The 27,230-nt window shown below is 43.7% G+C and overlaps 1 protein-coding gene across 4 annotated transcripts in view; it reads left to right on the top strand.

Moving 5' to 3' along the window:
• VRK3 (VRK serine/threonine kinase 3) overlaps nucleotides 1-27,230 on the top strand; it is a 161,656-nt gene that overhangs the window by 28,444 nt on the left and 105,982 nt on the right. For all 4 annotated transcript variants that reach the window (XM_029608855.1, XM_029608853.1, XM_029608852.1 and 1 more), the window contains 2 exons: nucleotides 12,855-13,001; nucleotides 23,332-23,475. In XM_029608855.1, coding sequence (XP_029464715.1) covers nucleotides 12,855-13,001; nucleotides 23,332-23,475 — 291 coding nt within the window. The remainder of the gene's footprint in view (nucleotides 1-12,854; nucleotides 13,002-23,331; nucleotides 23,476-27,230) is intronic.

Below are 27,230 nucleotides of genomic sequence, written 5' to 3'. Positions count from 1 at the left end.
GAAGGCCCCCGTGTGCCGCAATCGGCACGCCGGGCCTTCATCTTCGCCGCGAACGGCGTGGGTCCCGCGGCATGCCAGTGAGAGAGAATGTGTGTCGGGGAGGGGAGGGTGAGAGAGAGCAGGAGGGTGTGAGAGAGATCATGGGGGAGGGATGCTGGTGAGAGAGAATGTGTGTGAGAGAGAGGGGGGTGACAGAGAGCATGGTTGGCAAGAGGAGGGTGGGGAGGATGTGAGAGAGAGCATGGGAGGTAAGAGAGGGTGGGTGGGGGGATGCTTGAGTATGGGTTTCAGAGAGAGGGAGCATATATGAGGGGAGGGGGATGCGAGTGAGAGAGAATGTGTGTGTGAAAGAGGAGAGGGGGAGTGGGGGAGTGCGAGAGACAGCTTGGTAAATAAACTTTGCCAGCCCTGGCTTTAGCAAATGTGCCTCCACGTCCCTTGCCCTGGGTGAAAACAATTTAGTTTTTCCTTTTCAGCTAACGCTTCCATGCAAGAGCATATCTGCCAATAAAAAGGCTCGCCACCCGGGCGTAGAACGGGTACAGTTGCTAGTTCTGCTATATCTTTTTTGAGATATGGTAACCAGAAGTGCACACAATATCCAAGATGAGGGTGCACTATGGAGCAATACAGAGGCATTATGATATTCTTTGTTTTATTCTCCACTCCTTTCTAATAATTCCTTGTATTCTATTTGCTTTTTTGGTTGCTGCTGCTGCACACTAAACAAAAGATTTCAACATATTACCAACGATGATGCCTAGATTCTTTTCCTGAATGGAAATGTGGAACCTTGCATTGTGTAGCTATAATTTGAGTTACTCTTCCCTAAATACATCATTTTGCTCATGTCCACATTAAATTTAATTTGCCATTTGCATGACCAGTCTTCCAGTTTTACAAGATCCTCTTTCATTTCCTTACAGTCTTCTTGTGATTTAACAACTTTGAATAATTGTGTGTCAGTGGCAAATCTGATCACATCACGCATTTCCATTTCCGGTTTGTTTATAAATATTTTAAAAAGCAGTGGTCCCAGAACAGATCACTGGAGCATGCCACTATTCACCCTTCTCCATTGGGAAAATTTGCCATTTAGCCTTGCTCTTTGTTTTCTTTTAACTACTTTGCAATCCACAATAAGATATTGCCCCATCCTATGACTTTTTAATTTCTTTAGAAGTCTCTCATGAGGGATTATATCAAATGCTTTCTGGAAATCCAGATACACTTTATCAACTGTCTCACCTTTATCGACGTGTTTATTTACACCCTCAAAAAATGTAGCAGATTGGAGAGGAACGACTTCCATTGGCTAAATCCATGTTGGCTTTATCCCATTAAACTCTGCCTATCTATATGTTCAGCAGTTTTGTTCTTTATGATAGTTTCCACCATTTTGCTGGCACAGACATCAGCTTGCTGGACTGTAGTTAACCTGGGTCACCCCTTGATCACTTTTTAAAAATTAGCATTACATTGGCAACCCTCCAGTCTTCAGGCACTATAAACTATTTTAATGATAGTTCACAAATTACTAATAGCAGGTCTGCAGTTTCATTTTTTAGTTCTTTCAGCACTATGGGATATATGCCATCTAGTCCAGGTGATTTGCTACTCTATATTTTGTCAGTTTGCCCTTGTACATCTTCCAGGTTCACTGAGATTTGTTTACTCCTCAGAATCATCACCTTTGATTATAATTTTTGGCCTGGGTATCTCTCTTCTTCTCAGTAAAGACCGAAGCAAAGAATTCATTTGGTCTCTCTGCTATGGCTTTGTCATCCCTAAGTGCCCCTTTTACTCCTTGATCATCTAATGGTCCAGCTGACTCCTTACATAGGATCTTAAAAGTCTTTATTATGAGCTTTTGCTTCCACTGCAAGCCTCTTTTCAAATTCTCTCTTTGCTTCCTTATCAATGCTTTGCATCTAATTTGCCTTTGCTTGTGCTGTTTCCTTTTTCTTCATTTGGATCCCTTTTCCATGTCTTGAAAGATGTTCTTTTAGCTATTATAACCTCTTTCGTGTCGCCTTTTAACCATGCCAGACGTTTTTCAGCCTGCTTGCCTTCTAATGTGTGGAAAATATCTGGTCTAGGCTTCCTGATGTCAGCTCTTAACTTTTTGCAGCTGCTTCTTCCATTTTTTTTCCTAACCAGTTTCCTCTTTTTATGATAGTCACTCTTTTGAAAGTTAAATTCTGTCGCAGTAGACCTTAATACCTCTTTCCAGGTATTAAGTCAAATTTGATCATGTTGTGATCACTATTGTCAAATGGCTGTAACTCTATTACATCTCGCACCAAATCCTGTTTCCACCAAGGACTGGGTCTAAAATAGTTTCCCCTCTTATTGGTTCTTGTACCAGCTGCTCCATGAAGCAGTCATTTATTTCATCTAGGAAATTTACCGCTCTAGTGTGTCCTAATGTGACAGTCACCCAGCCGATATTCGGGTAATTGACGTAACCCTTATTATTGTGCTGCTGGTTTTGTTAGCTTCCCTAATTTCTTTTAGCATTTCATTGTACTGTTCATTCTGGCTAGGTGGACAGTAATACACTCCCGCTGCTAGTTTATTCCCCTTTTCACCTGGAATTTCTATCCATAAAGATACAACCTTGCATTTTGTTTCCTATAGAACTTTTATCCTGTTTGACTCAATGCCCTCTTTAACATATAGTGCCACCACCCCTTCAACAATTTGATCCATCCTATCATTTCAATATAATTTGTACCCTAGTATCACAGTGCCCCATTGGTTATTCTCCCTCCACCAGGTCTCTGAGTTGACAGTTATATCAACCTCTTCATCCAGTGCTATACACTCTTAACTCTCCCATCTTATTTTTTAGACTTCTAGAATTTGTATACAGACATTTCAAAATATTTTTTTGTTTATATTAACAACCTGCTTATCAGTTGACAAGGTTACTTTAGAACAAAACATAAGATATGCCATACTGTGTCAGACCAAGGATCCATCAAGCCCAGTATCCTGTTTCCAACAGTGGCCAATCCAAGTCACATGTACCTGGCAAGTACCCAAACATTAAATAGATCTCAAGCCATTGTTCTTTATTGATTAATAGCAGCTTATGGATTTTTCCTCTAGGAACTTATCCAAATCCTTTTGAAACCCAGTTACACTAACTGCCATAACCACATCCTCTGACAATGAATTCCAGAGCTTAACTATACGCTGAGTGAAAAAAGAATTTTCTTCAGTTTGTTTTAAATGAGCTACTTGCTAACTTCATGGAATGCCCCCCTAGTCCTGTTATCTGAGAGAGCAAACAACCAATTTACATAAACCTGTTCAAGCCCTTTCATGATCTTGTAGATCTCCACCACATCTCCTCTGTCATCTCCCCTCCAAACTGAACAACCCCAGCCTCCCCATTCTTTCCTGGTCTGTCTACTCTTTACCTAAAAGTGCCTGGTCCACTTCAGCATTTATTACAACCTCTCTAACTGGGATGCCCTAATTTCCTTGTTTTCTTAGTATCCTTCAAAGATACATCATTCCAAACCATGTGCTTCTGAGCAACAGTTGGTTTCTCCCCGTCATCCAGGTTAAAAGCTTCTCTATCTCCTTTTTAAAGGTTAGTGCCAGCAGCCTTGTTCCACTCTGGTTAAAGTGGAGCCCATCCATTAAGAAAAGGCCTCCCCTTCTCCAAAATGATGGCCAGTACTCAAACATTAAATAAATCTCAAGATACTATTGCTTATTAATTAATAGCAGTTTATGGATTTTTCCTCTAGGAACTTATCCAAACCTTTTTTAAATCCAGTTACACTAACTGCAGTAACCACATCCTCTGACAATGAATTCCAGAGCTTAACTATGCGCTGAGTGAAAAACAATTTTCTTTGATTTGTTTTAAATGAGCTACTTGCTAACTTCATGGAGTGCCCCCTGGTCCTTCTATTATCTGAGAGAGTAAATAACTGATTTACATTAACTTGTTCAAGTCCTTTCATGATTTTGTAGACCTCTGTCATATCCCCCCATAGTTGTCTTTTCTCCAAACTTAACAGCCCTAATTTCCTTAGCCTTTCCTCATAGGGGAGCTGTTCTATTCCCCTTATCATTTTGGTCACCCTTCTCTGCACTTTCTCCAGTGCAACTATATCTTTTTTGGAGGTGCAGCGACCAGAATTGTACACAGTATTCAAGATGCGGTCTCACCATGGAACGATGCAGAGGCATTATGATATCCATCCTATTATTTGCCATTCCCTTCTTAATAATTTCTAACATTCTGTTTGCTTTTTTGATCGCCACAGCACACTGAGCTGAGCTGACAATTTCAATGTTTTTCTCCACTATGACGCCTAGATCTCTTTCCTGGGTGGTAACTCCTAAGATAGAACCTAACATTGTGTAGCTACAGCAAGGGTTATTTTTCCCTATATGCATCACTTTGCATTTGTCCATGTTAAATTTCATCTGCCATTTGGAAGCCCAATCTTCCAGTCACGCAAGGTCCTCCTGCATTTTATCACAATCTGCAAGTATGGCATATCTTTTGTTCTTATGTTCTAAACCTGAAACCCTCTTCCCTGCACCATCGTCTCATACATGCATTGAGAATCTGGAGTTCTGCCTGCTCCGGGGTCCTGCATGTGGAACAGGGAACATTTCTGAGAATGCTACCCTGCATTTTCTGGATTTCAACTTTCAACCTAAAATCCTAAATTTGACTTCTAGAATTTCTCTCCTGCACTTTCCTATGTCATTGGTACCCACATGTACCAAGACAGCCAGTTCCTCCCCAGCATTATCTAAAATTCTGTTTGTGCCACGTGAGGTCCACCACCTTTGCTGTTGCGATTCTGCCCGCGCTCCTCGCGGGCAGGCTCTTACCACCACAGCCAGTCGGGCCGCTGACACTGTTTTCCCTCGCGGCAGGCCTGCCGCCGTCGCCGGGCTCCTCCCCGGCTGTCTCCGATCCAGCGCGGCAGGGTCGGGCCGCCGGGAGCTCTTCCATGCGGCCGGGTCCTTGTTGCTGCTCCTGCCTCTCCCCGACGAGCTCTGCCGATGCCGGGGTCTTCAGCCGGCAGGGAGGCCATCCCTGCCGGTGCCTGCAGCTTCCTGCGGCTCTCTGCTCTGCCTGCAGCCAGCCCTTCTTCTCTTCCTGCTTCAGTCTTCACGGCTGGGAGCCGCTCCTGCAGCCTGCCATCTCTCCAGCTTCGGAGCGGAGCTGCTCCACTGCCTGCCTGGCTTCCTCGGGCCTTCCACATGGCTGAGGACGCCACCAGCTTCCAGCTCTCTCTTCTCCCAGCAGTCCTTAGGCGTGGAGGCACGCCTCTCTCCAGTTTTTCAAGGGCCAGCCAGGTGTGGCCCTCTGCTGACCCCCCCCTGGGCATTGTCCTCTTCGTCCCTACAAAAGGGCTCAGCGTTCATTCCAGCTTTGCCTTTGCAAGGAGTTGGTCACTCCTGGGATCCTGCTGTCCTTCACTCCAGGAGTCGTCCTTGTTCCAGCACTTCTTCAAGGTCCTGTGTTTCCTGTTCTTCGTTGGAGCTCCTTGTCTTGTCCTTTTGTCTACGTTCCAGTCCTGATGTTTACCTGCTGTTCCAGATATCCGTGTGCCAGCCCTAAGGTCTGTCTCCTGATCCAGTATCTGTGTTCCAGTCCAGATGTTTGTTCCTGATATCCGTGATCCAGCCTGTTGTTGCTTCTCCTGATCCTGAAGTCCGTGAGTCTGTCTTGCTCTCCTGAACCCCTGGTTCCTCGTTCCTGAATCTTCTGTACGCTTGGTACCTCGCGGCAAGCCATGTCGTGGTCCACGACCAGCCTCACAGGCGGGCTGAGTAGGGCGCTTCATGATGCAAGCCTTGTACCTTGTTCCTGAGTCTTCTGAAAGCCTAGTACCTCGTTCCTGAGTCTTCGTCTGTGCCTGAGTCTTCGTCTGTGCATCCAAGTACCTCGTCCCTGAGTCTTCATGTTCCGGTCTCTGCTGCCCTGGCCTCCATCCGGCCTGCTGCTTCTTGCTGTACCCTGCGGCAGGTCTGAAAGGGCTTGGAACGGTCGGAGGACTGTTCATAAGACCATCATTGCGTCGTTGGTCTTCCGAAGCGTGCAGGTCCGGAGGAGGGTCAGTATCTCCAGTCTTCCGTCCAGCCCATGCTTGGGCATGCCTCGCCTACCAAGGCACCTCTTCGGAGCTCCTCTGGGGTCGAGCCGTGGCCCAGGAGGTAAGCGGTCCCACTTAGCTCTTGGTAAGTGGGACCGCTCTCCTAGCGCTCCACAACATTTGCACCAGGCAGACAAGTTACTAAGAAATTCTCAGGTCTACCAGCCACCCAGATATCTAACTTCTTAATAATCAAATCACCAACTACACCGGCTGTCCTAACTAGGGATGTGAATCGTGTCCTCGATCGTCTTAACGATCGATTTCGGCTGGGAGGGGGAGGGAATCGTATTGTTGCCGTTTGGGGGGGTAAAATATCGTGAAAAATCGTTAAAAATCGTTAAAAATCGAAAAATCGAAAAACCGGCACATTAAAACCCCCTAAAACCCACCCCCGACCCTTTAAATTAAATCCCCCACCCTCCCGAACCCCCCCCAAATAACTTAAATAACCTGCGGGTCGTGAAAAATCGAAAAACCGGCACATTAAAACCCCCTAAAACCCACCCCCGACCCTTTAAATTAAATCCCCCACCCTCCCGAACCCCCCCCAAATAACTTAAATAACCTGCGGGTCCAGCGGCGGTCCGGAACGGCAGCGGTCCGGAACGGGCTCCTGCTCCTGAATCTTGTCGTCTTCAGCCGGCGCCATTTTCCAAAATGGCGCCGAAAAATGGCGGCGGCCATAGACGAAAAAGATTGGACGGCAGGAGGTCCTTCCGGACCCCCGCTGGACTTTTGGCAAGTCTCGTGGGGGTCAGGAGGCCCCCCACAAGCTGGCCAAAAGTTCCTGGAGGTCCAGCGGGGGTCAGGGAGCGATTTCCCGCCGCGAATCGTTTTCGTACGGAAAATGGCGCCGGCAGGAGATCGACTGCAGGAGGTCGTTCAGCGAGGAGCCGGAACCCTCGCTGAACGACCTCCTGCAGTCGATCTCCTGCCGGCGCCATTTTCCGTACGAAAACGATTCGCGGCGGGAAATCGCTCCCTGACCCCCGCTGGACCTCCAGGAACTTTTGGCCAGCTTGTGGGGGGCCTCCTGACCCCCACGAGACTTGCCAAAAGTCCAGCGGGGGTCCGGAAGGACCTCCTGCCGTCCAATCTTTTTCGTCTATGGCCGCCGCCATTTTGGAAAATGGCGCCGGCTGAAGACGACAAGATTCAGGAGCAGGAGCCCGTTCCGGACCGCTGCCGTTCCGGACCGCCGCTGGACCCGCAGGTTATTTAAGTTATTGGGGGGGGGTTCGGGAGGGTGGGGGATTTAATTTAAAGGGTCGGGGGTGGGTTTTAGGGGGTTTTAGTGTGCCGGCTCACGATTCTAACGATTTATAACGATAAATCGTTAGAATCTGTATTGTATTGTGTTCCATAACGGTTTAAGACGATATTAAAATTATCGGACGATAATTTTAATCGTCCTAAAACGATTCACATCCCTAGTCCTAACCCTTCCTTCCTGGCACATGCTCCTGAAGACACATTCTCGATGCAAGAGGACACTATATCACCTTGAGGGCAGGTCCAAGCTACAGTATTGTTTCCTGCCTCACCAAGGTGATGCGCTCCTTCCAGGCAAGCACAGGGGCTGTCACATTGGAGGTGGGACTGCTTTACTATGTCCCTAACTGTCTCCTCTACATATCTCTGCAGGGGCGGTTCTATAATGAGGCAGGGTGAGGTGGCCGCTTCAGGTGGCAAAATTTTGGAGCAACAAAAGGTTCCCTCCAAAGCGCTCAGTGGCCACCTCCCCCAGCCTCTTGATACATATTTAGCTATACAGTGGGCTTCCAACCCCCTGCCAGCAAACAAAATAGAACTCCCTGCGCATATCTGGAAGCCAGATGGAGGTTTAAAATGTCCAGAAGTTGTCTGGATTTTTTCCCTCCAGTCCAGCACAGCAGCACATCCTCTATCTAATCTGAAGGAGCTGTGGTTTTATTCCACAGCCTACCGTGGCATTACACTATGAGAAATTACATAAGTGCTTCCCCTTTCCCTCCTGCAGTAACAGCCCGTGTCTCGAATCTCCTTCAGACCTCCGCCCGTGATGTGCAATTAAAGGCCACCAGCACCTCTCCTCCCTCCTGCAGCGCGCAGTTAAAGGCTGCTGACATCTCTCCTCCCTCCCGCGGCCTGAAATTAAAGGCCGCTGGCACCTCTCCTCCCTCCAGCGGGTCACGAAAAAAGGCCCATTCGGGCCATCAGTATCTCCCCTCCCACCCACTGCGAAACAAAGGAAGGCCCCGTGAAGCCATCAATGCCTCCTCTCCTGCTGCAGTGAATAAAGAGAGGCCCAATCCAGCAGGGTGTCATCTGAAGCAGAGATTCCAGCCTGAGAAGAATGTCAGGAAGTATTTCTTCACGGAGAAGGTGGTGGATGCCTGGAATGCCCTTCCGGAGGAAGTGGTGAAGCCCAAAACTGTGAAGGACTTCAAAGAGGCGTGGGATAAATACTGTGGATCCATAAAGTCTACAGGATGTGAATGAAGAGAAGAGGCTTGGGGGTGGCTTGCGGGAATGACAGCTACTACTTGGAGATTAATACCCTTATTCAATAAACATACATAAGAACATAAGAAAATGCCATACTGGGTCAGACCAAGGGTCCATCAAGCCCAGCATCCTGCTTCCAACAGTGGCCAATCCAGGCCACAAGAACCTGGCAAGTACCCAAAAACTAAGTCTATTCCATGTTACCATTGCTAATGGCAGTGACTATTCTCTAGGTGAACTTAATAGCAGGTAATGGACTTCTCCTCCAAGAACTTATCCAATCCTTTTTTAAAAACAGCTATACTAACTGCACTAACCACATCCTCTGGCAACAAATTCCAGAGTTTAATTGTGCGTTGAGTAAAAAAGAACTTTCTCCGATTAGTTTTAAATGTGCCCCCTAGTCTTTCTACTATCCGAAAGAGTAAATAACCGATTCACATCTACCCGTTCTAGACCTCTCATGATTTTAAACACCTTTATCATATCCCCCCTCAGTCGTCTCTTCTCCAAGCTGAAAAGTCCTAACCTCTTTAGTCTTTCCTCATAGGGGAGTTGTTCCATTCCCCTTATCATTTTGGTAGCCCTTCTCTGTACCTTCTCCATCGCAATTGTATCTTTTTTGAGATGCGGCGACCAGAATTGTACACAGTAATCAAGGTGCAGTCTCACCATGGAGTTGCATACACACAGTTAATGCAACTCCAACATTGCTCTATGCTTCAACGGCAAGAGGAAATGTGGAAAAAAGGATTTGCATCCACATAAAAACAGGGGAGTAGCTTGCTTGTTACGGTGGTTACTACCCCAAACCAAAAATGCCTGATACTTCACTTTCAATGCATATCCAGCATAGCTCTCTGCTTCAGTGGCAGGGGGAATGAAGAAACGATGATTTATATTCAGACAACTACCAACAAGGTCCGAATTACATAGTCTGGGTAAAACAAATGGGTGTAGCTTGCTTGTTATGGCGGTTACTACCCCGAATCAAGCCTGATACTTCTCTTAGAATACATATCCAGCGCAGCTCACTTCTTCAACGGCAGGGAGAATGAAGAAAAGAGGATTTGTATTCAAACAACTAACAAGGACTGAGTTGCACAGGCTGGGTAAACAAGCGTGGGAGAAGCTGGCTTATTACGGCGGTTACTGCCCCAAACCAATTAGCTAGATACTTCACTTAGATGCAGCTCCAACACTGCTATCTACGATGGCAGGGGTGGAAGGGAAATAGAACCAAAAAAGTTATTTAAAGGGACAAGAGTAACAGAAAAGTATGAAAAAAAAAATAAGTGTGAAAGCTTGCTGGGCAGACTGAATGGATCGTTTGGTCTTCTTCTGCCGTCATTTCTATGTTTCTGTGTTTCTATGAGAGCACCAGTGAGTGAGAGAGAGTGTGCCACACACAGACCACCACCATTCACCTATCTCCCACATCTCCAGGGGGAAACTGCTGAGGAAAGGTGGGAGGCAAGTCTTAGGGTTCCTGGGAGTATGGTGAGTGTGACAAATTAAAAAAAAAAAAAAAGAGTGCGTACATTCCCACGTTATTATAACAGTAAAAGAAAAAAGGAAACATTTAACCAAAAAAGAAAGAGTATTACCGCTTCTTCTCTCAATAATAAATAGTGCAAAAGTGCATCACAACTGTGTTTAATTATATGAAAATGAAGCCGCTACAGCAAGCCAGGCGACGTCCTTCGTACACAACGAGGTCTTCCGGTCTAATCAATCATCTGCGGTTTCATGATGTTGTGAGTTATTCAAAAGTTTTAACAATGTCACTTTTCACCGGTGTGAATTGTAAAGTTTCCGCTTCACAATACTAGCTATTACTCATACTTAAAACTTTTGAATAACTCACAACATCATAAAACTGCAGATGATTGATTAGACCGGAAGACCTCGTTGTGTACGAAGGACGTCGCCTGGCTTGCTGATGCGGCTTCAGCCCTTATAGATAATTAATAAATATTTTTCAAATAATTAAACACAGTTGTGATGCATTTTTGCACTATTTATTATTGAGAGAAGAAGCGGTAATACTCTTTCTTTTTTGGTTAAACGTTTCCTTTTTTTCTTTTACTAGTATGGTGGGTTTGCCAGCTTCCTACAAACCTTATCACTCTGCAACTCCTCTGGGAACTCTGACCCCTTCTTTCCCCTTCTGCAACATTTCAAATCACTAAAAGGGCCAGACTTCATAGAGACTCCCCTCTTGATGATTTGACCTGTGTAGTTCCCTGTCAGGTGGGGCTGGGGGAGCGCCATCTCATCCCTCGCCTCAGGCAGCAGATTCTCTTGAGCCGTCCCTATACTTCTGTCTCTCCCTTTGCTCCTCCAGGTCTGCCATTCTAGCCTTCAGAGATTGGACTCGTTCTCTGAAGGCTAGGAGCTCTTTGCACCTAGTGCCCACATACAGCCTCTCTCCAGCTGGGATGATACATGTGGTACTCTGTGCAAAAGACTGGAAAGCTCCCTCTTGCTGCTGGACTATTTTCTGCATCTTAATTTTGTTGATTTGTTATCCTGTTAACATTTCTAAGGGAGTAGGGATGTAAAGCTAATCTACTTGCCAGGTTCTTTTTGGGTACTTGCCAGGTTCTTATGGCCTGGATTGGCCCATGTTGGAAACAGGATGCTGGGCTTGATGGACCCTTGGTCTGACCCAGTATGGCATGTTCTTATGTACTTTTAGTCTATTGATTTGTATTATATTTGTCTGACAATGATCCTCAGAACACTTATTTGATCTACTTATATCTACCTGGTTACCCACCTTATTGACTCTTATTTTGAATAAAATTCCTTCTACATAAAATCTGTTGTAAATTTATAGTAAGGAGCTTTGAGGTGCGTGTGCCGTGAGGCCTTTGGAAGCTGGGCCTGTGGAGCCTGAAGTCTGGATCGCTCGCAGTGACCTCTGGAGTCCTCTCCCCGGGGTTGCTAGTCAATCCAGACATATCTTGGTTTTTTAAGGCGGTGAAGCATCTCTGGCCTCTTCTTCGAAAGCTTTGTCCTTTCTGGGATCTAAATTTGGTCCTTTGAGCTTTATGTAGAACTCCATTTGAACCTGTTTGGGGAGCATCTATTAAGGATTTCACGTTAAAGACTGTTTTTTCTAATAGCCATTTTGACAACTCTGAATACCTGAGTTACAGGCCCTATCTTGTAGAGAGTCATTTCTGAATTTTTCAGAAATTGGGGTTTCCATCCACACCTTTTTGCTCAAAGTGGTGGTGTCCTTTCATTTGAATCAGGTTGTGCAACTCCAGTCCTTTGGCTGAAAGAAGACTATAAGGGGAACCTAGTGGATCTTCACCTATTGGATATTAAAATAATTTTGTTTAGGTACTTGAAGGTGTCTAATTCATTCAGGAAATTCATATAATTTATTTATTCTGTTTAATGGTCAAAAGCAGATGATGAAGCCTCTAAGCCACTATTGCTAGGTGGCTTAACGAGGCTTTTGGTTCATCCTAAATTTCTAGAAGTTTATCGGTGCCCAGGGTCTTGGGGCACATTCCACAGAGTCAGGTGGCTTTTTGTCAGAGCTGCATTCGGTTTCTCCAGAAGAGATTTGCAGGGTGAATTCCTTTTCTAAGCATTACCAGTTGGACATACAAGCTAGACAGGCTGTCTTGTTCAAGGCAAGCATATTACATGCAGGTTTGTCCCTCCCTGGGCAAGTGTGGCTTGGGAATATCCCATCCATTCTAGACTGGTCTGGTGGGAAGAAAAGGAAGGAAAAATGTGGTTTCATACCGAATAGTTTTCTTTCCTTTAGTCCTGCCAGACCAGTCCAAGTACTCTCCCTCTGTTTTCAGCTAACAACCTGCTTAAGAGCATTCATTAGATGATGGGTCTTGTAATAGGTTTTTTAGTTGGCTTTTGTTAATAAATTGTTTAGTAGCCAAGTTCCTTTAGAGGCCCATTTGCAACTCCCCTGCTTGTGGGGGTCGGTGGGAGAGGAGTGTGCTTTAGATAACTTGTTCTTGCTTTGATGCAGAAATACTGAACTACGGGCTTCACAGTGTCTTATATAGGCTGACATTAGCAAAACAGTAGTTTTCTGCCTCTTCTGCTGGTAGGAGGGTAAAATCCATTTGTGCTGGATTAGTCTGGTAGGACTCAAAAGAAAGAAAAATATCAGGTAAGAAACCACATTTATCTATGCCAGTCTTATTTTCCTTTTCTTTTTGTCTCATTACCATATTACAGATCCAAATCAGGAAAGTACTGTAAAGAAAAGTCCTACAAAAAGAAAATCCTCCTCAGTCACGCCCCAAAAAGAAGTCTACTACACTGCACCAAAATGTGAAGTTTTTGGCCTAGAGAGTTCCCCTGCCATTGAAACAACTTCAAAAGGTATAAAAGAAGCAGTTTTAATGTTTAGAAATGCCATAGGATACACCAAGAACAGATTTAATTCTCTGCTATGCTGAAGGGTATATCAGAAGATTTAATGTTGTGAACTGCCAGAGGGCACACTGGAAGTTGGTTTAAGGCCTTGGCAGTAGAATGGAAAAGGTTTGTCGTCAACAAACCTTTTCCATTGGAAACGATTTAGCAGAACCAGGGGTCATGATTTGAAACTCCAGGGAGGAAAACTTAGAACCAATGTCAGGAAATACTTCACAGAGAGGGTGGTGGATGCCTTCCGTAGGAAGTGGTGAAAACTAAAACTATGAAGGATTTCAAAGGGGCATGGGATAAACACTGTGGATCCCTAAAAGGCTAGAGCAGAGCTTTCCAAACTTTTCATGTTGGTGACACACTTTTTAGACAAACATAATTTCACGACACGGTAATTCAGTCTACTAGTAAACCAGAGGTTAAAGGTTAAACGAACGAAACATATTTCGACAATTTATGTATGTTTCCTTAAATATATACATAAATAAAATGTTTCACAACACAACCTATCTCATGAAAACCTTAAATTTATATTAAAAATATATATTCCAAGATTCATGTTATTGTTATAATTTATGAGAAACAATAATAAAACAAATTGTCTGTCCCCCACACACTCATCTCTCTCCTCCCCCCAGCACATGTCTGGCCCCCACACACTCATATCTCTCCCCCTCAAGCACATGTCTGTCCCCCCAGCATGTTTGCCCCCCACTCACTCATCTCTCTCTCCCCAGCACATGTCTGGCCCCCACACTCATGTACCTCGTCTTTTTGATTGTTGCCAGTTAAGTGCTTCACTCCCTTCCATGATCACCAGACACTGCTGCTTGCAGTCAGTACTCCTCATGGCCAGGCCTCATCGGCAGCAGCAGCCAATGCAAGGATGGCTGGGCTCGTTCCACCCACCAAGCCCCCCCAAAAAACGCGATTGACAGCAAAAATCACCCAATAATAAGCAACCCATAAACTGAAAAAAAAAAGTGAATCTCTAGAAAAAAAAAAGCCCAAACTCGCATCAGAGTTGACCGGGCTTGCGCGACACACCTGCACACTGCAGGCGACACACTAACGTGTCCCGACACACAGTTTGGAAAGCTCTGGGCTAGAGGATGGGAATAAATAAAAAAGCTTAACCAGCATGGAGCGGCAGTTACTACCCTTAAGAGAAACATGGGGGTAACCTGCACGGAGCGGCAGTTACTACCTTGGGAAGCTTGCTGGGCAGACTGGATGGACCATTTTGGTCTTTTTCTGCTGTCATTACTATATTACTATGGGGGAAAGTTTAGAAATGAAGAGTTTGCCATACATTCTGTTTAGGGAGGGCATGTTTGCAGGTAAAATGTTTTACCTGCAGAAATGGACTCTTTTTGAAAATTGCCTATCCTCTCTGCCTGTAGAAGTACATGTGAGGTGTACTTTCACCTGCAAAGAGAGGAGGTGTTTTTGGGGGCAGAGCTGCACATATACATGTAATTACATTGGACACAGCACCTGCACAAGTAGCAGGTGCAAGTCTGTGCACTTACTTTTTGCAACCCAGTTTTCAAAAGGAAAGATTTCTGTTTGAAAAAAGTACCCACAAACTTTGTTTTTGCATACAGTTTCAAAGTTGCCCTCATTATTTCTATTACTTGTCCCATGCAAGATTGATCTTATTCTCTATCCTGAGAATCTCTTGAGAGTAATATTTAGTAAACTGGTGAATGGACAAGTTACCTGGCTAAAATTATCCACATAACTTGTCCTGGATATTCATTGGGACATAACAACAGAGAGAAATCTAGCCAGGATCTTGGTAACAGCAGACTACCAACCTGGCAGAACATTGAAAATTTAAATGGTTCCTGGAGGCTTCAAGTGGTGGCGTGGGGAATGCACAGAAGGCCTGAATCTTTGAAATTTTGGTGGAAGTGGAGAGCAGGTGGGAGAGGGGGAGAGACCAGTCCCTTACTCTTTGTACTTGTGGAAAATTGATAACAGAGGCTTGGGGGTGGAGGGGTGGATGAAGGCTTGACTCAGCAGGCCCCTTGGGTTGAGGGAATTGGACTTTGAATCAGGCCACTAAGCTTTATTTTTTTTTTGTTTAAAGTCAGCATGGCACTTAACTAGCTATATTCTTTTGAATATTGATTATTAAGTCTAAAGTTATGCGGTCACACAAGGCTGGATAACTTTTGGACCTGCTCTGAGGCAGGCCTAAAGTTATTTGGCTGACTTAGTTGGATGCAGCTGAAGATCAACTGAGTTGGCAGGGTAACTTAGTCCTGCTCCAGAAGCATCCGTTTCCCAAATGCCTCTTTTATTTTTTATTTTTAATAAGGCTAGATGGATAAAATGAATCTCAACTGGGCAGACTGGATGGGTCATTTTGGTCTTTGCCTGCCGTCATTTACTTATGTTACTATGAATGAATGACTTTTGAGGTTCCTTTGCCATATTGTGCCCATGTTACAACAATCAGGTAAAAGAACACGTGACATCCTTGAGAATCAATGAAATGACACTCCAGTGCATTCCAACGCTCCTTAGGTGCTTTGAGATTCTTGGCCTCTATCTTATACCTTAGAGCACACAAGTTGCAATAGACAAGTAAAACGCTGAGAGGCCAATGTTCCAAAAAAGCCGAACAACTAAATTTAGATTAGATCTAAGTGAGATGTCTAGTTTTGCCAAACTTAGGGACCTAGGGCCTGATATTCAGTGCCAGTTAGCTGGTTAAGTTCAGACTTATTTGGCTAAGTGACAGCATTTTAATATTCGGCTGTGTGCAGTGGCTGCTACTTAGCCGGATAACTATTTATCTGGCTAAATAGTTATCTGTTTGAGTGGTGGGCGGGATGGAGATGTTCCAGGGTATGGCTAACTCAAAGTTATGCGGGTATATTCAGTGGTGCAGCCACAACAATGAATATTCTGGCTAAGTTAGCCGGATATGTTTATCTGTCTAACTTTCTTAACCGGTTATTTTTTTAATGTGGACTCCCTAAGTTTTGGGCTGCAAATAGGTGCTTAACTTGAGGAAACTAAAACTGCAGCTCTTAGCTTTAGGCCTGCTATTCACTTTTGGACACTTAAGTTAGGTTCTTAGCACTGGAAATCCATAGTGAGCACCTAACCTCATTCCCCTAAAATGTCCCTTTCCCTGGCCCTGCTCACCTTTTAGGGTCCTAAACTTAGGTGCTCAGAAGGGTGGCGGGAGGTATGTAATGTTCATATTTTTATTTAGGAAGATGTAAGCACCTAACACCTTAAGTTTAGATTCCTAAATTATTTGAATATCAGCCTCTGTGAGGTCCATATTAAAAAATGTATGTGGGTAAAATCGGTTTTTACGCACACAAATCTGGCACCTTAAAAATATCTCATTTTTGTCCAGATAATTTTAAGCACACAAAATGTTTGTATGAACAAAGTTACCGAGACATAAAAGGGGGTAGGGCTGGAAATGTGACAAGGATGGGCTAACATATTTAGCCAGATTGCACCATATTGAATGCAGTCCAGCTAAATTTGTGCAGAAAAGTCGATCTGCACAAATAGCTGACCTAAAGTTATCCGGATATTCAGCAGAACCCTTATCTGGGTAAGTTCTGTTAAATATCTGGATAAAATGATCCAGATAACTTATTTGGAATATGGAGCTTTGTTTTAATGTTGTTAGAGGTCTAATGAGCTTTTATTTGGCACTGATAGCATTTTAAATTGCTTAGAAATGCTGCATTTTGACAGATGATTAATGGAGATAGCACTTGCATATTTATGATTATTATTTAAAGAAAGCAAATCTGTATTTTTGCTGCATTAACACACAGCATTTAAAACATAGCCAATGCTGAAATTTACTATGTTGTGAAATGCATTCCTATAGGTGTATAGTACTATTTTGTGGTATTATACACCTCTAGAAGAGAAAAGTAACTTAAGAAAATTTGTTTTGCACTATAATCACTAGACTTTCACCTTTCATATGTCTTTTAATTTGATCAGTGAGTAATTTCAAATATTTAGCCTCCTCTTAAAGGCTCAGAAGGGAGCTAGAGAACCACTGTAGGTAGAACCCAAAGTCCCTGGTACATAATAATTTAGGATTACAGAAACAATAGTTTTTCCAAAGACCAGCAGATTAGCTAGTCACACAAGTGAGTCATATGGCCATACAATCCCTAATTAGAACATCCTTCCATAGCTTTCTGACAAAGATCTCAGACTGCAAATAATGTTGCTGTGCTGAAGATTTGTGTTACTGGTAGTTCTTCCTCTCATGGTCCCTGGTACTCATAAGATATCAGGCTCTTAAAACGAATTGTTGGGGGGACAGCTGTACTCGCGTCATCCTTGAGGCCCCCTTCCTGGCTGAAGAGATATTCAGCCGAGACACCTGCGGTGCTAACATCATCTCAGCACTGACACCTTGAAAAGCTAGCGAGCGAGCCGTGGCTACTTCTTGGGGAGCCCGTGTCCTCCTTAAGGCCCCTTCCTGGTAAGTGAGATCATCGGCTGAGATGCCAGCAGCGCTGATGTCATCTGAGCACCGGGGTCTTGAAAAGCCAGCAGCGCCGTGGTGCGCGGCCACCGGCACGCTGCCTCAGAGACACACTCCTGGGATAGCTTTTCCCTTTCCTTCGCTCCCAAGAGTATGGGACAGAAGAGAAAAGGGAAGATTGTGGCCTCACTTACAACAACATGTCCTCCAGTGAGAGGATCAGTGGATGCCCATCTGATCCCATTGGTCTCTTCAGCTCAGGTAAACCCCAGCAGTGACGTTTCTGAAACTTTAAGCCCTGTTGAGCGCTTTCCAACTCCTTTGCCACAGCCTTTATTTTTTAGTTTAATAATTTCTTTATTCCAAAACAGAACATATATCCATTCAATACCATCAACAAACTGTCTTTGTACAGTAAGCCCCAAGTCCCCTTCTCCCACCTTGTCTTCACCCCCATCAGTCCATATATCGTCATCCCCTGTTAGCCGATAACCTTAATTTTCTTTAATTACACCTTCCCCCCCCCCCCAATAAATTAAAATGTGTCATCCAGATGCAGCCACTGCCACCAATTTAAGCAGTTTTTGCTTGTTGATGGCTAAATTTTGCACCAGCATTTTTAATACAAATATTTTGTGGTCTTTAGATACACTCTCCCAGTATTTCTTCCAATCCAGTATCTCTTCCAATAGCTTGAAGATCTCTTGGCAGAGTTTAGAATTTCTTCACAAGTCCACCGTATATGAAAAAAGGGCCCATCAGCCCCACACTCCCTCCAACATTGTCCAAAGTGATCAGGATTCATTTTTTTCAAATGCAGCATGTAAGGTACCCATTTATACAACAATTTGTATCCGTTCTCAGTTGGAGCTGATGATATTGTACCTTTTTTCATCGATGTAAAGCATAAATCCCACTCCCCTTCATCCCACTCTTCCTGTAAATCTTTTTCCCAAGCACCATACGTTTCATTTTAACCCAAAGAGCTTTATTTAACTGATTAAAGTTTAGAAATTGTCCACTTAAAAGTGGTCACTTGGTTGTAGAAACTCCCAAACAGTGATTTCCCTTCCATAAGACTGGTCTTCACCTCTTTTAATTTGACAAAAAGCATCAGTTGCAAGTAAGCAAAAGAGAACAAAACCAGAAGAAATCGAAAAAGTACTTTGCCGAGCCTGAAAGTCTCGCACTCCCCGCACATCCCACACCTGTTCCAATCTATCCAACCTCATTGATTCCTGTTCCTGAAAAACTGCATACTCCTTCCCAGCTAAGAACGCTTCATTATGTCTTATGGGAATACGAACTTGCTAAACCCTACGAATCATCCTTTCCTAAGAGGTAAGGCTGCAGAGAAATTTGAAAATATTCAAAACTAATCTGAAAACCTGGCTCTTTAAACAAGCTTTCTACAGAGATAAAGAGAAGGAGAAAAACAGTTGATTCATAAGGACGCACCAAGCTAGAGGTTGTTATTCTTATCCTACTAATGCATATTAATGTTAAACTCAAACCGCCTAAAATGTTCCTAACAAAAAAAATCCTAAACTACACACACAGTTATTGTATAAATTGTAACTGTACTATGATGGCACATGTTTTTAATTGGTAATCTATACCACTCATAATTTTTATTATAGTGCCTTTCTGTAAACTATTGTGATGGTTAACTAACTTAATGACGGTATAGAAGAGTTTAAAATAAATAAATAAATAAATAGGTATGTAGATATCAGCAACCCAAGGCAGTACAGGGGTGGGAGCCAGGCTGTTGAAGTATTCCTAGTCCCCATCACTGTCTGCTCTGTCCTCCACATCTCCATGACTCCTCCTCACTTGTCACACAGCAGCTGACTTGGGATTCTAGCAGGCTGCAAGTAGACTGAGGTGTATAATCAGTAGGCTGGGTAGTGGACAAGTGATGCAGCTCCACTTAGCAGCAGAACCTGTCCCCTATAATCAGCAGGATAAAAGTGCAACCTAATCTGTGCACTCAAAACATGTGCAGCTACTTAAGGCGCATGTACACCTGCCAACGTGTACAAATGGCAGAGTAAGCCTCAAGTGATGCGGCCTTGTGTGGCAGGCATACTGTCTAGTTACCAGGATATCTTCTACAGATAAGTGGGTAAGTAGGTCTCTGTGTAGAAAAAGAGAATTTCAAATAGGAGTCTTGGCAGGCCTCTTGTCACCCCTCACTCCCAGATATCATCAACCCTCTGGCCCAGACTCCTCCCCCAACCCATTAATCTGGAGAACATGAAAGTACCTGGCATGACTGTGCCATTTGCCCTACCCCCTTCCCCCCATCCCTGCGTCCCCAAAATAAGTTTACATCATCTAAATTCCACCCTTCCCCAAACACCACAGCCTCCCCAGCAGCTGAAGCTCTTCCAAGCAGGCACACCCCCCAGTATTTATTTATTTATTTATTTAAAATATTTTATATACTGTCGTTAAGTTATTTACCATCACAATACAAATAGGCCCACTCCAGGTACTGGATGGGAGAACCTCAGGTGCCGGGGGTGGGGGGAGGGGATGTACCCTACAGGCAGATATCTATTCATTTAGCAAAGTGGCACAGCATATTCGAGCTCTGATGCTGCCAGTTTTCATACCCCCTTCTCAACTGAATGAGTAAACAGTGCCAGGCCAAGGTGGAATGTTTGGTTACAATGCATGAGGCCATTTTCTCCCCGCCTATACATTAGCATAGCTGTAGCATCCGTCATAAATCGTGGAAGCACAGGATTGCTTGTGTCAAAAGCCAGTGTGTGCTAACTGGATGTATGCATTGGTATGGTAAGGAAGATAACTACGAGCCTGACAACACCCCCAGACACAGATATATAGACAGAGCATGTCACTCACTCAGACGCACATATCAGTTAGGACTTGTTTGTTTACAGACTACCTCTAGCACTTTGGTTACCTACTGAGGCCTAAATTTGCTGTTCCTGGCCTGTTCATCGTCAACCATCAATGATGTCTGTGCCAAGCTTGTCTCTACCTGCTATTGAGATAGTCAGAGTCATTACTCCTCACAGAAGATTGTCTACCCCTGGCAGCCTGACAGACATCTGATTTGTCCTTGTCAAAGACATGGGCCCCTCCAGGCCTCAGGTGCCCCAAAATGCTTGTCTTTGTACATAACCCTGAGAGTGCAAAAGACATTATGTCTATCACATGATACCTCTGGGAGCAGTTGGCCTGTATGTTTTGCACTGTGGCAGGCTTCAGAAAGAGGCTGCTTGTTGGCTCATGAGGTTATCAGCTGACACCTTCTCTAGCCTTAATGCTATGCTCAGAGCTGATGAGTAAGAGTCTTATCAGCCCAGCTGCCTTGATCTTGGTATCCACTAAGTAAAAATGCTCAAACACCACAGGACACCCATCCTATAGGACAGCAACTCTGCTGTATTGGCCACAAGTCATGGCAGCCATGTGGACAAGCAAGGGCCTCAAACCTGAAAAGTAGCAACTCTGCTTGGAAAATGGCAATTCAACAAACTTGTCTCCACTGGAGTCTTCAGCCTATGTGCTTTAAGGCTGGGCACAGATAGGATAAGGACTGTAACTGCTACTAGCAATCAGAACAAACTACTCTCAGATCTTCTGTTTACCTACATAAAGCAGGACAACATGACTGGCCCTGAGCTGGACAGGCAAAGGGCTTTGCTGTGCCCTGACATCTCAATGTTTCCCAGTGGGTACCTGTCATACGTCAGACTAGGTTAATAGCTTCTAACACAGCTTTGCCTTGGGTTCTATGAGGTGAACCTTTTGTCATGTGACGTGGGTGCTATTGTAGTCCTCCCTAAATAAACTCTGATCTATACATTTCAGAGGTGACTTTCAGCAACATGTGATTGCATGACACCAGCCTTCAGAGAGTCAGACCAGCATCCTTGTCTAGCTTCCCCAAGCAGCTAACAAAACCAACATAACAGCTCCAGGGCCAAGGCCCTCACCATCTGTACATGAGTTGACTGTTTGCTTATCTAGGTGTAGCAGGGCCCAGCTGTGTATGGTCATGTGCAACTCCTATGAGATATGCTAGCTTGCTTGGGATTGCCACAATATTTGACATGTGCTTCCCAAAAGGCTGTAAGTGAAGGCCCACTATTTAGTTAGTTATTTATTTGTTTGTTTGTTTAACCGCTTTTATAGACCGGTATTCGTTGAAACATCATATCGGTACTATGTGAGTACTCCAATGTCAGCACTACCTCAGAAACATCTGAGGCAGTACTGACACCTGTGTCTTTGCAGGCTCATGTGACACTATGCATCTGATGCACATGGATATCAGCTAGGGAATCTGGCAGTAATATGATTTTAACTGTCAACTTGTAACTTCAGGCTGTGCCTTTAAGCAGCTGAGCTACTTGTGATTTTTATGACTTATAGAGCACTTGGCTTTATGTCCTAGGCCCTGCTGGAGTTCTATCATGCATGTGCAACTATCTTGCCAACATGTTAGGGCTAGGGCAGGGTCAAAGGCATAGCCAAGGCAAGCAAGAAGGCGCAAGCTATATACACTGTGTTGGCAGTCCTATATTTTTTAAACTCTGTGACGAGGTGTGACTCTTTTGGACTGACAATATGAATATATTAGGCCAGCCACATCTCTTTGGTGTAAGGTTTATTTTGGGTCTGTTTTGTCTACTATCTATTGCACCTGTTGCTCTATTATTGCAATGCTACCTAAGTGGTTTCTGTTACACACTGACCCAGTCAGAGGACCTGTAAATAAAAGGAAAGATATCTATAGGCATTAGTGGTAGGTGAACAAATATATGTACGGACCCTTGGTGATCACAAACGCTATTACACAATACCAACTCCAATCCCCAGAGTATGTAATATAATATGCGACACACAAACCGCACTCATTCAAAATTAGAACTTTGAAAGAATGACCATCATAATAGGCTTCATCGTTTAGCTTAAACCTTCAAGACTCAGCCTTATGTTTAATCATTGATCACATCAGGGTGATTCAGGATGGAGAGTACCGAGCGCAGTGTGGCACATTGGTTGTTGGCGGTCTGTTACGCTAGGTGGCTTTTCTTCTTTTGAGTGGAGAAGGTCCTGGGGGTAGTGCTTTGGCAATGCAGGCCCATTGGCAGTGGCTCCTACAGCAGTGGCAAAGGCTCCTGCAGCTGATTCTCAGCCAGGGCCCCAAGTCACAGGAAAGTTTGAATGTGCCGATTTTGGTGGGAGCATCTGCCGGTTTGTTGTGTTCTCCTGTGGGGGTTTTGGATTACCTGCAGTGAGCTGCAGCTTTGATTTCTCTTAGGGAATAGCCCCTAATCCCCATGGAGAATCTTTTTTTCTAGGGCTACTTGGAGTTGGGCCCAGGATTTTTAGGAGTTTTTCCCTGAGTTTTTCTGCATCCTTCACTGGGCTTTCTGGGCTATCCAAAAGCCTGAGTGTAAGCGCAGGTCTCCTTCTGGGGTTTTACCGCCTGTGAAGTGCCTGAGGAGTTCTGTGGAGCCCCCTCCCTTGGATTGGGGAAAGGCCCACGAGAATTCTGATGAACCGCTGGATTCTGTCAGCTGCACTTTGTCTTTATGGAAGGATGTGCACTCAGGCATGTACAGTCACATGACTCATTTGTGTGACTGATGATCTGCCAGGTAAGCAACTTTACTTTTTTTTTTTTTTTTTTTAATAATGGTTGTTTTCCATTTAAGGCATCATAGTATTAGCATTCACTCTAAGCATTCAGATTAACATCATTAAAGTACTGTTTTGTTGCTGTTTTGTATTTTTCTCTTTTGAAAGCCAAGAGCAGCCCACGAGCCAAACGTGCTAAAAACACCTTTGTGGATCCTCTGCCAGAAAAAACAATCCTGACTGATAACAGCTTCAAGCAGTGGAAGCTGGGGAGATTTCTGCCCCTGGCCGGCCAAGGGCTCCTCTATGAAGGTAAAGTTCCCCCCTGTCATCCTGCGCTCCAGGCTGAGGTGGGTGGGGTTGGCCTGTGGCAGTAGAGGGGTTGGTGTGGGCTCAAACAGGCACATTCAAGTAATAAAGGTTATTTATTCTCCAGTCACTTACGTGTCCAGGGTCAACAAAATCATGAGCGAATAAAGTAACAACAAATAAATAATGCAAATAAATGGTAATTCATTATATACTTCAGTTCTTCCCCTTTTTCTACTCAATCAAGGAAGGCATATGGACATTTCGGGCATAGATCTAGCCTCCTTCTGCTTTAGGGCCTGAATTACTCTGACTCTCAGAAGGCTTTTGTAAGGTTTAATGCCTTCCCTGAGGCAGTTAAGACCCTTATTAAACATTATTACATTATATCTATATATGGTCCTTTCTGCGACCATATTTTGACCTGTCAGAAACCAATTTGATCAGCCTATCTCTTAAGGACCTCACAAGGCTCAAACTCATGTCTTTAATTCAAGATCCTAGGGTTACTCAGGGTCTTAGCCTCCTAGCTCAGAACCCAAGGGTTCCTGGTTTGAATTCTAGGTCTAGTTGTAAAATATTGGCAAAGTTTTTATTACCCTGGGAAGCCTCAGACCACCTTTTTAAAGAGGTTTGGGGCAAAAACAAATTGGCTATCCATTTTCTAGGTGTTGAATAGGGCTGCAAAGTTTGGGAAGGGTTTTTCCTCAATCCTGGAAATCAGATTCCTTAAAAGGAAATGAATCTGATTTCCAGGTTTGACAAAAGTCTTCCCAAACGCCCTATTCAACACCTAGAAAATGGATAGCCAATTTGTTTTTGGCCCAAACCTCTTTGTGCCACAATGTTGCTTTTCCCAGGTATGTTCTCTGTTTAACTACCAAAGACCATTGGCATTCTTATTACTCATAGTTGGAGAAAGACTGAAACAGAGTTCCCAACTATATTTTCCACTTTTGCTTGTAGAGCTATAAAATATATAGGGCAGAGCTTAATTTGTGTGGGAACGGCCAGGAAGGCAGTTGTGAGACTTCTTTTCAGGCTTAAGAGAGATAGCAGCAGGGGTGTTCTCCAGCTCCTCCCTTCCAGACAAGCCTGCAGGGAAGAGAAGGCCAGGGGGTGAGCTTGTGGCACACAGAGAAAAGAACTGCATCTGTAGCATGGGATCTTCTTGGTGTTTGGGTAATTGCCAGGTTCTTGTGGCCTGGTTTGGCCCCTGTTGGCCACAAACCAGCATCTTAGGATGCTGGGCTTGATGGACCCTTGGTCTGACCCAGCATGGCAATTAAAAAAAAAAAAAGAGGATTGTGGAAAAAGAAAAGGGGTGAGAGAGAGATGATATGGAAGGGAGAGAGAATTGGGGGGGGGTATGGAAAATTGAGGGGAGAGAGACAGGATGGGGGAGGAGAGAGAAAGAGATGGGTCCCATTGTTGGGGGGTTTTCGTGACAGTGGCAAGGCTGAAATATAGGGAGCTCTGCTGATAGGGTTCGGGTATTTTTAAATTGTACCAAGTAGCATGGAATTGATTTATTGGAATATACGAGTGGGGCTATGTTGCATTATCATATTTAGGTCTGGGGTTATTTATATTAGTTGTATCTTGTTGTGTTTTGTTTTGTTTTTTGCTTATGTCTTGGAATTATATTTAGTGGGTGTGTTCTGTGCCTGGATGCATTATTTGTATTTGTTTTATTTATATGTCACTTGCCTAGAGCATAAGGTGAGAAAAAAATGTAAATAAATCAGAGGATATGGAGGAGAGAGGAAGGAAGAGAAATGAGAGAGAGGCTTGGGGATGGCTGGAAAAAGAAATGGATGGGGGTAGAGAAGGGAGAAATGGAGGGTTGGGAGGTTAGGCTGTATGAGAAGAAAGGCAGAGAGTGGAACTGGGAGAGGGATGGAGAGACAGGAGGAAGGAAATGGGGAAGGAGGGAAAGAAAAGAGTAGTGGATATGTATAAGAATTTTTGATGAGTGATACGTTTGATTGTTATGAATGTTACGGTATGTTGCAAGCCTCTCCGTCCAACTTCTCTGGGAAGAAAGAGGTGAAAAATGAAATAAAAAAAGAAAAGCCACACACCTGTAATGTAAAATAGTTGTAAATATTTTTTAAAAATGTATTTTTATGCAAATGTGCTCCATAATTGCTACAGAATGTATTTTATTAAAGAAATTGTATTCCACTTACACAACATAAGTTGTTCTAGGCAGATTACATCAACAACATTGACATAATGTATTAAAACAATACAATATGTATAAAACCTTAACAGATTAAAACTCAAACACTGAAGGTGTAATTTTCAAAGGAGGTACTCGAACAAAACTGGATTTTATATGTGTAAATGCACTTTACTTGTGTAAGTGGGCTTTTGAAAATTGCTACAGTGTATGCCATTGAATTGTCCATAGATTATACACCTGTAAATGCACTTAATGTGGGTAAATGGGCTTTTGAAAATTGCTACGATAGTAGTTAACATTTACACATATAACTCCTTTGAAAATTACCTCCAAAATGTTCAGCAAAAGAAACTAAAATGACTGTCAGCTTACACAACGTACATTAAGGATAGGTAGATGCAAATAGCAAAGTTTTTACTTTCAAGTCAACCTCATCCCTGATAGCTTGAAAAAGTGCTTTCCACAGTGTTGTACCAATAATTGGCAAAGCGCTTTTCTGAGTATTTTGTAGCTGACAGAGCTTGTGGGATAGAATAACAAAGGCTTGTGAGCGCACAAACATGTATGAATGTATGGCCAGAATAATTCTTTTATCTTTGCAGACTAATTTCCGAACCCTCGCTTCATAATTTATCCCTGAGCTTCCATAGGAAGCTATGGGATCTGTCTATAGATGCTTGCAGCTTGTTTAATTTGTTTTCTTAACACTATTTTTTCAGTAACAGATAATGGGAGACATTCTGGTTCAACCACCATTTTATTTTCTAATGGTTTTGGCTTTTCTTATTTCTAGGATTTAGGTATCATTGTACCTGGTTCTTTGAGAAAAATGTATCCATGTGCTTCTAGTTTTATAATTTCTCAATTGTAACTTCCTTTGACTCTTCAGAATTGTTAAATTTTAAGAGGTCCATTTAAAAAAAATATATACCGGTATATATAAAACAGATAACTTATTTGTCTAAAGTTAGCCAGATAGAGATATTCAGCAAGACAAACATCTTACTGAATATCCTCGGATAAAGTTATCCAGATACACCAGCTATGTTTGAATATCACCGGTTATATTTCAAAGTTATTTGGATATGTGAGCCCAGCAACTTCAACCTTAACTGGCTACATTCAGAAAAGTAGCGATGTCACGTTTAAAAAAAAAAAATCAGGTGAACTGCCAGACCAGTCCCCCAACCCTTTGTGGCCATTTACCCCTCCCTGTCAAACTGCCCCCCAAATTGTAACGAAACGCTGCAGGCCGATAACGTCAGCCCAACTCCTCCCATACCACCTAGCGTTCAGAACAATCATCCAGCTTCCAGCATATCCAGTGTTGCTATCAGTATTGCTTTGACTCTGTGGGAGTAATAATCAAAACTGTCCATGTGGTGGAAACCCTGCAAGTATTTTTATCTGTGGAGTGTTCACCATTGATGATTTTGTTTTGGTTATTGTTTCTGGAAAAATTACCCGTTTGGATTGTACCTGCATTCTCTGCATGCAGTATTCCCAAAATCAGATGCACATAGGGGTAGACTTTATAACGTGTGTGTGCGGTTCCTGGATGCGCCGGTTT

This window comes from Rhinatrema bivittatum, chromosome 7 (genome assembly GCF_901001135.1).
Source record: "Rhinatrema bivittatum chromosome 7, aRhiBiv1.1, whole genome shotgun sequence".
Taxonomy (NCBI): domain Eukaryota; kingdom Metazoa; phylum Chordata; class Amphibia; order Gymnophiona; family Rhinatrematidae; genus Rhinatrema; species Rhinatrema bivittatum.
This window is presented reverse-complemented; position numbering and strand designations above follow the sequence as displayed.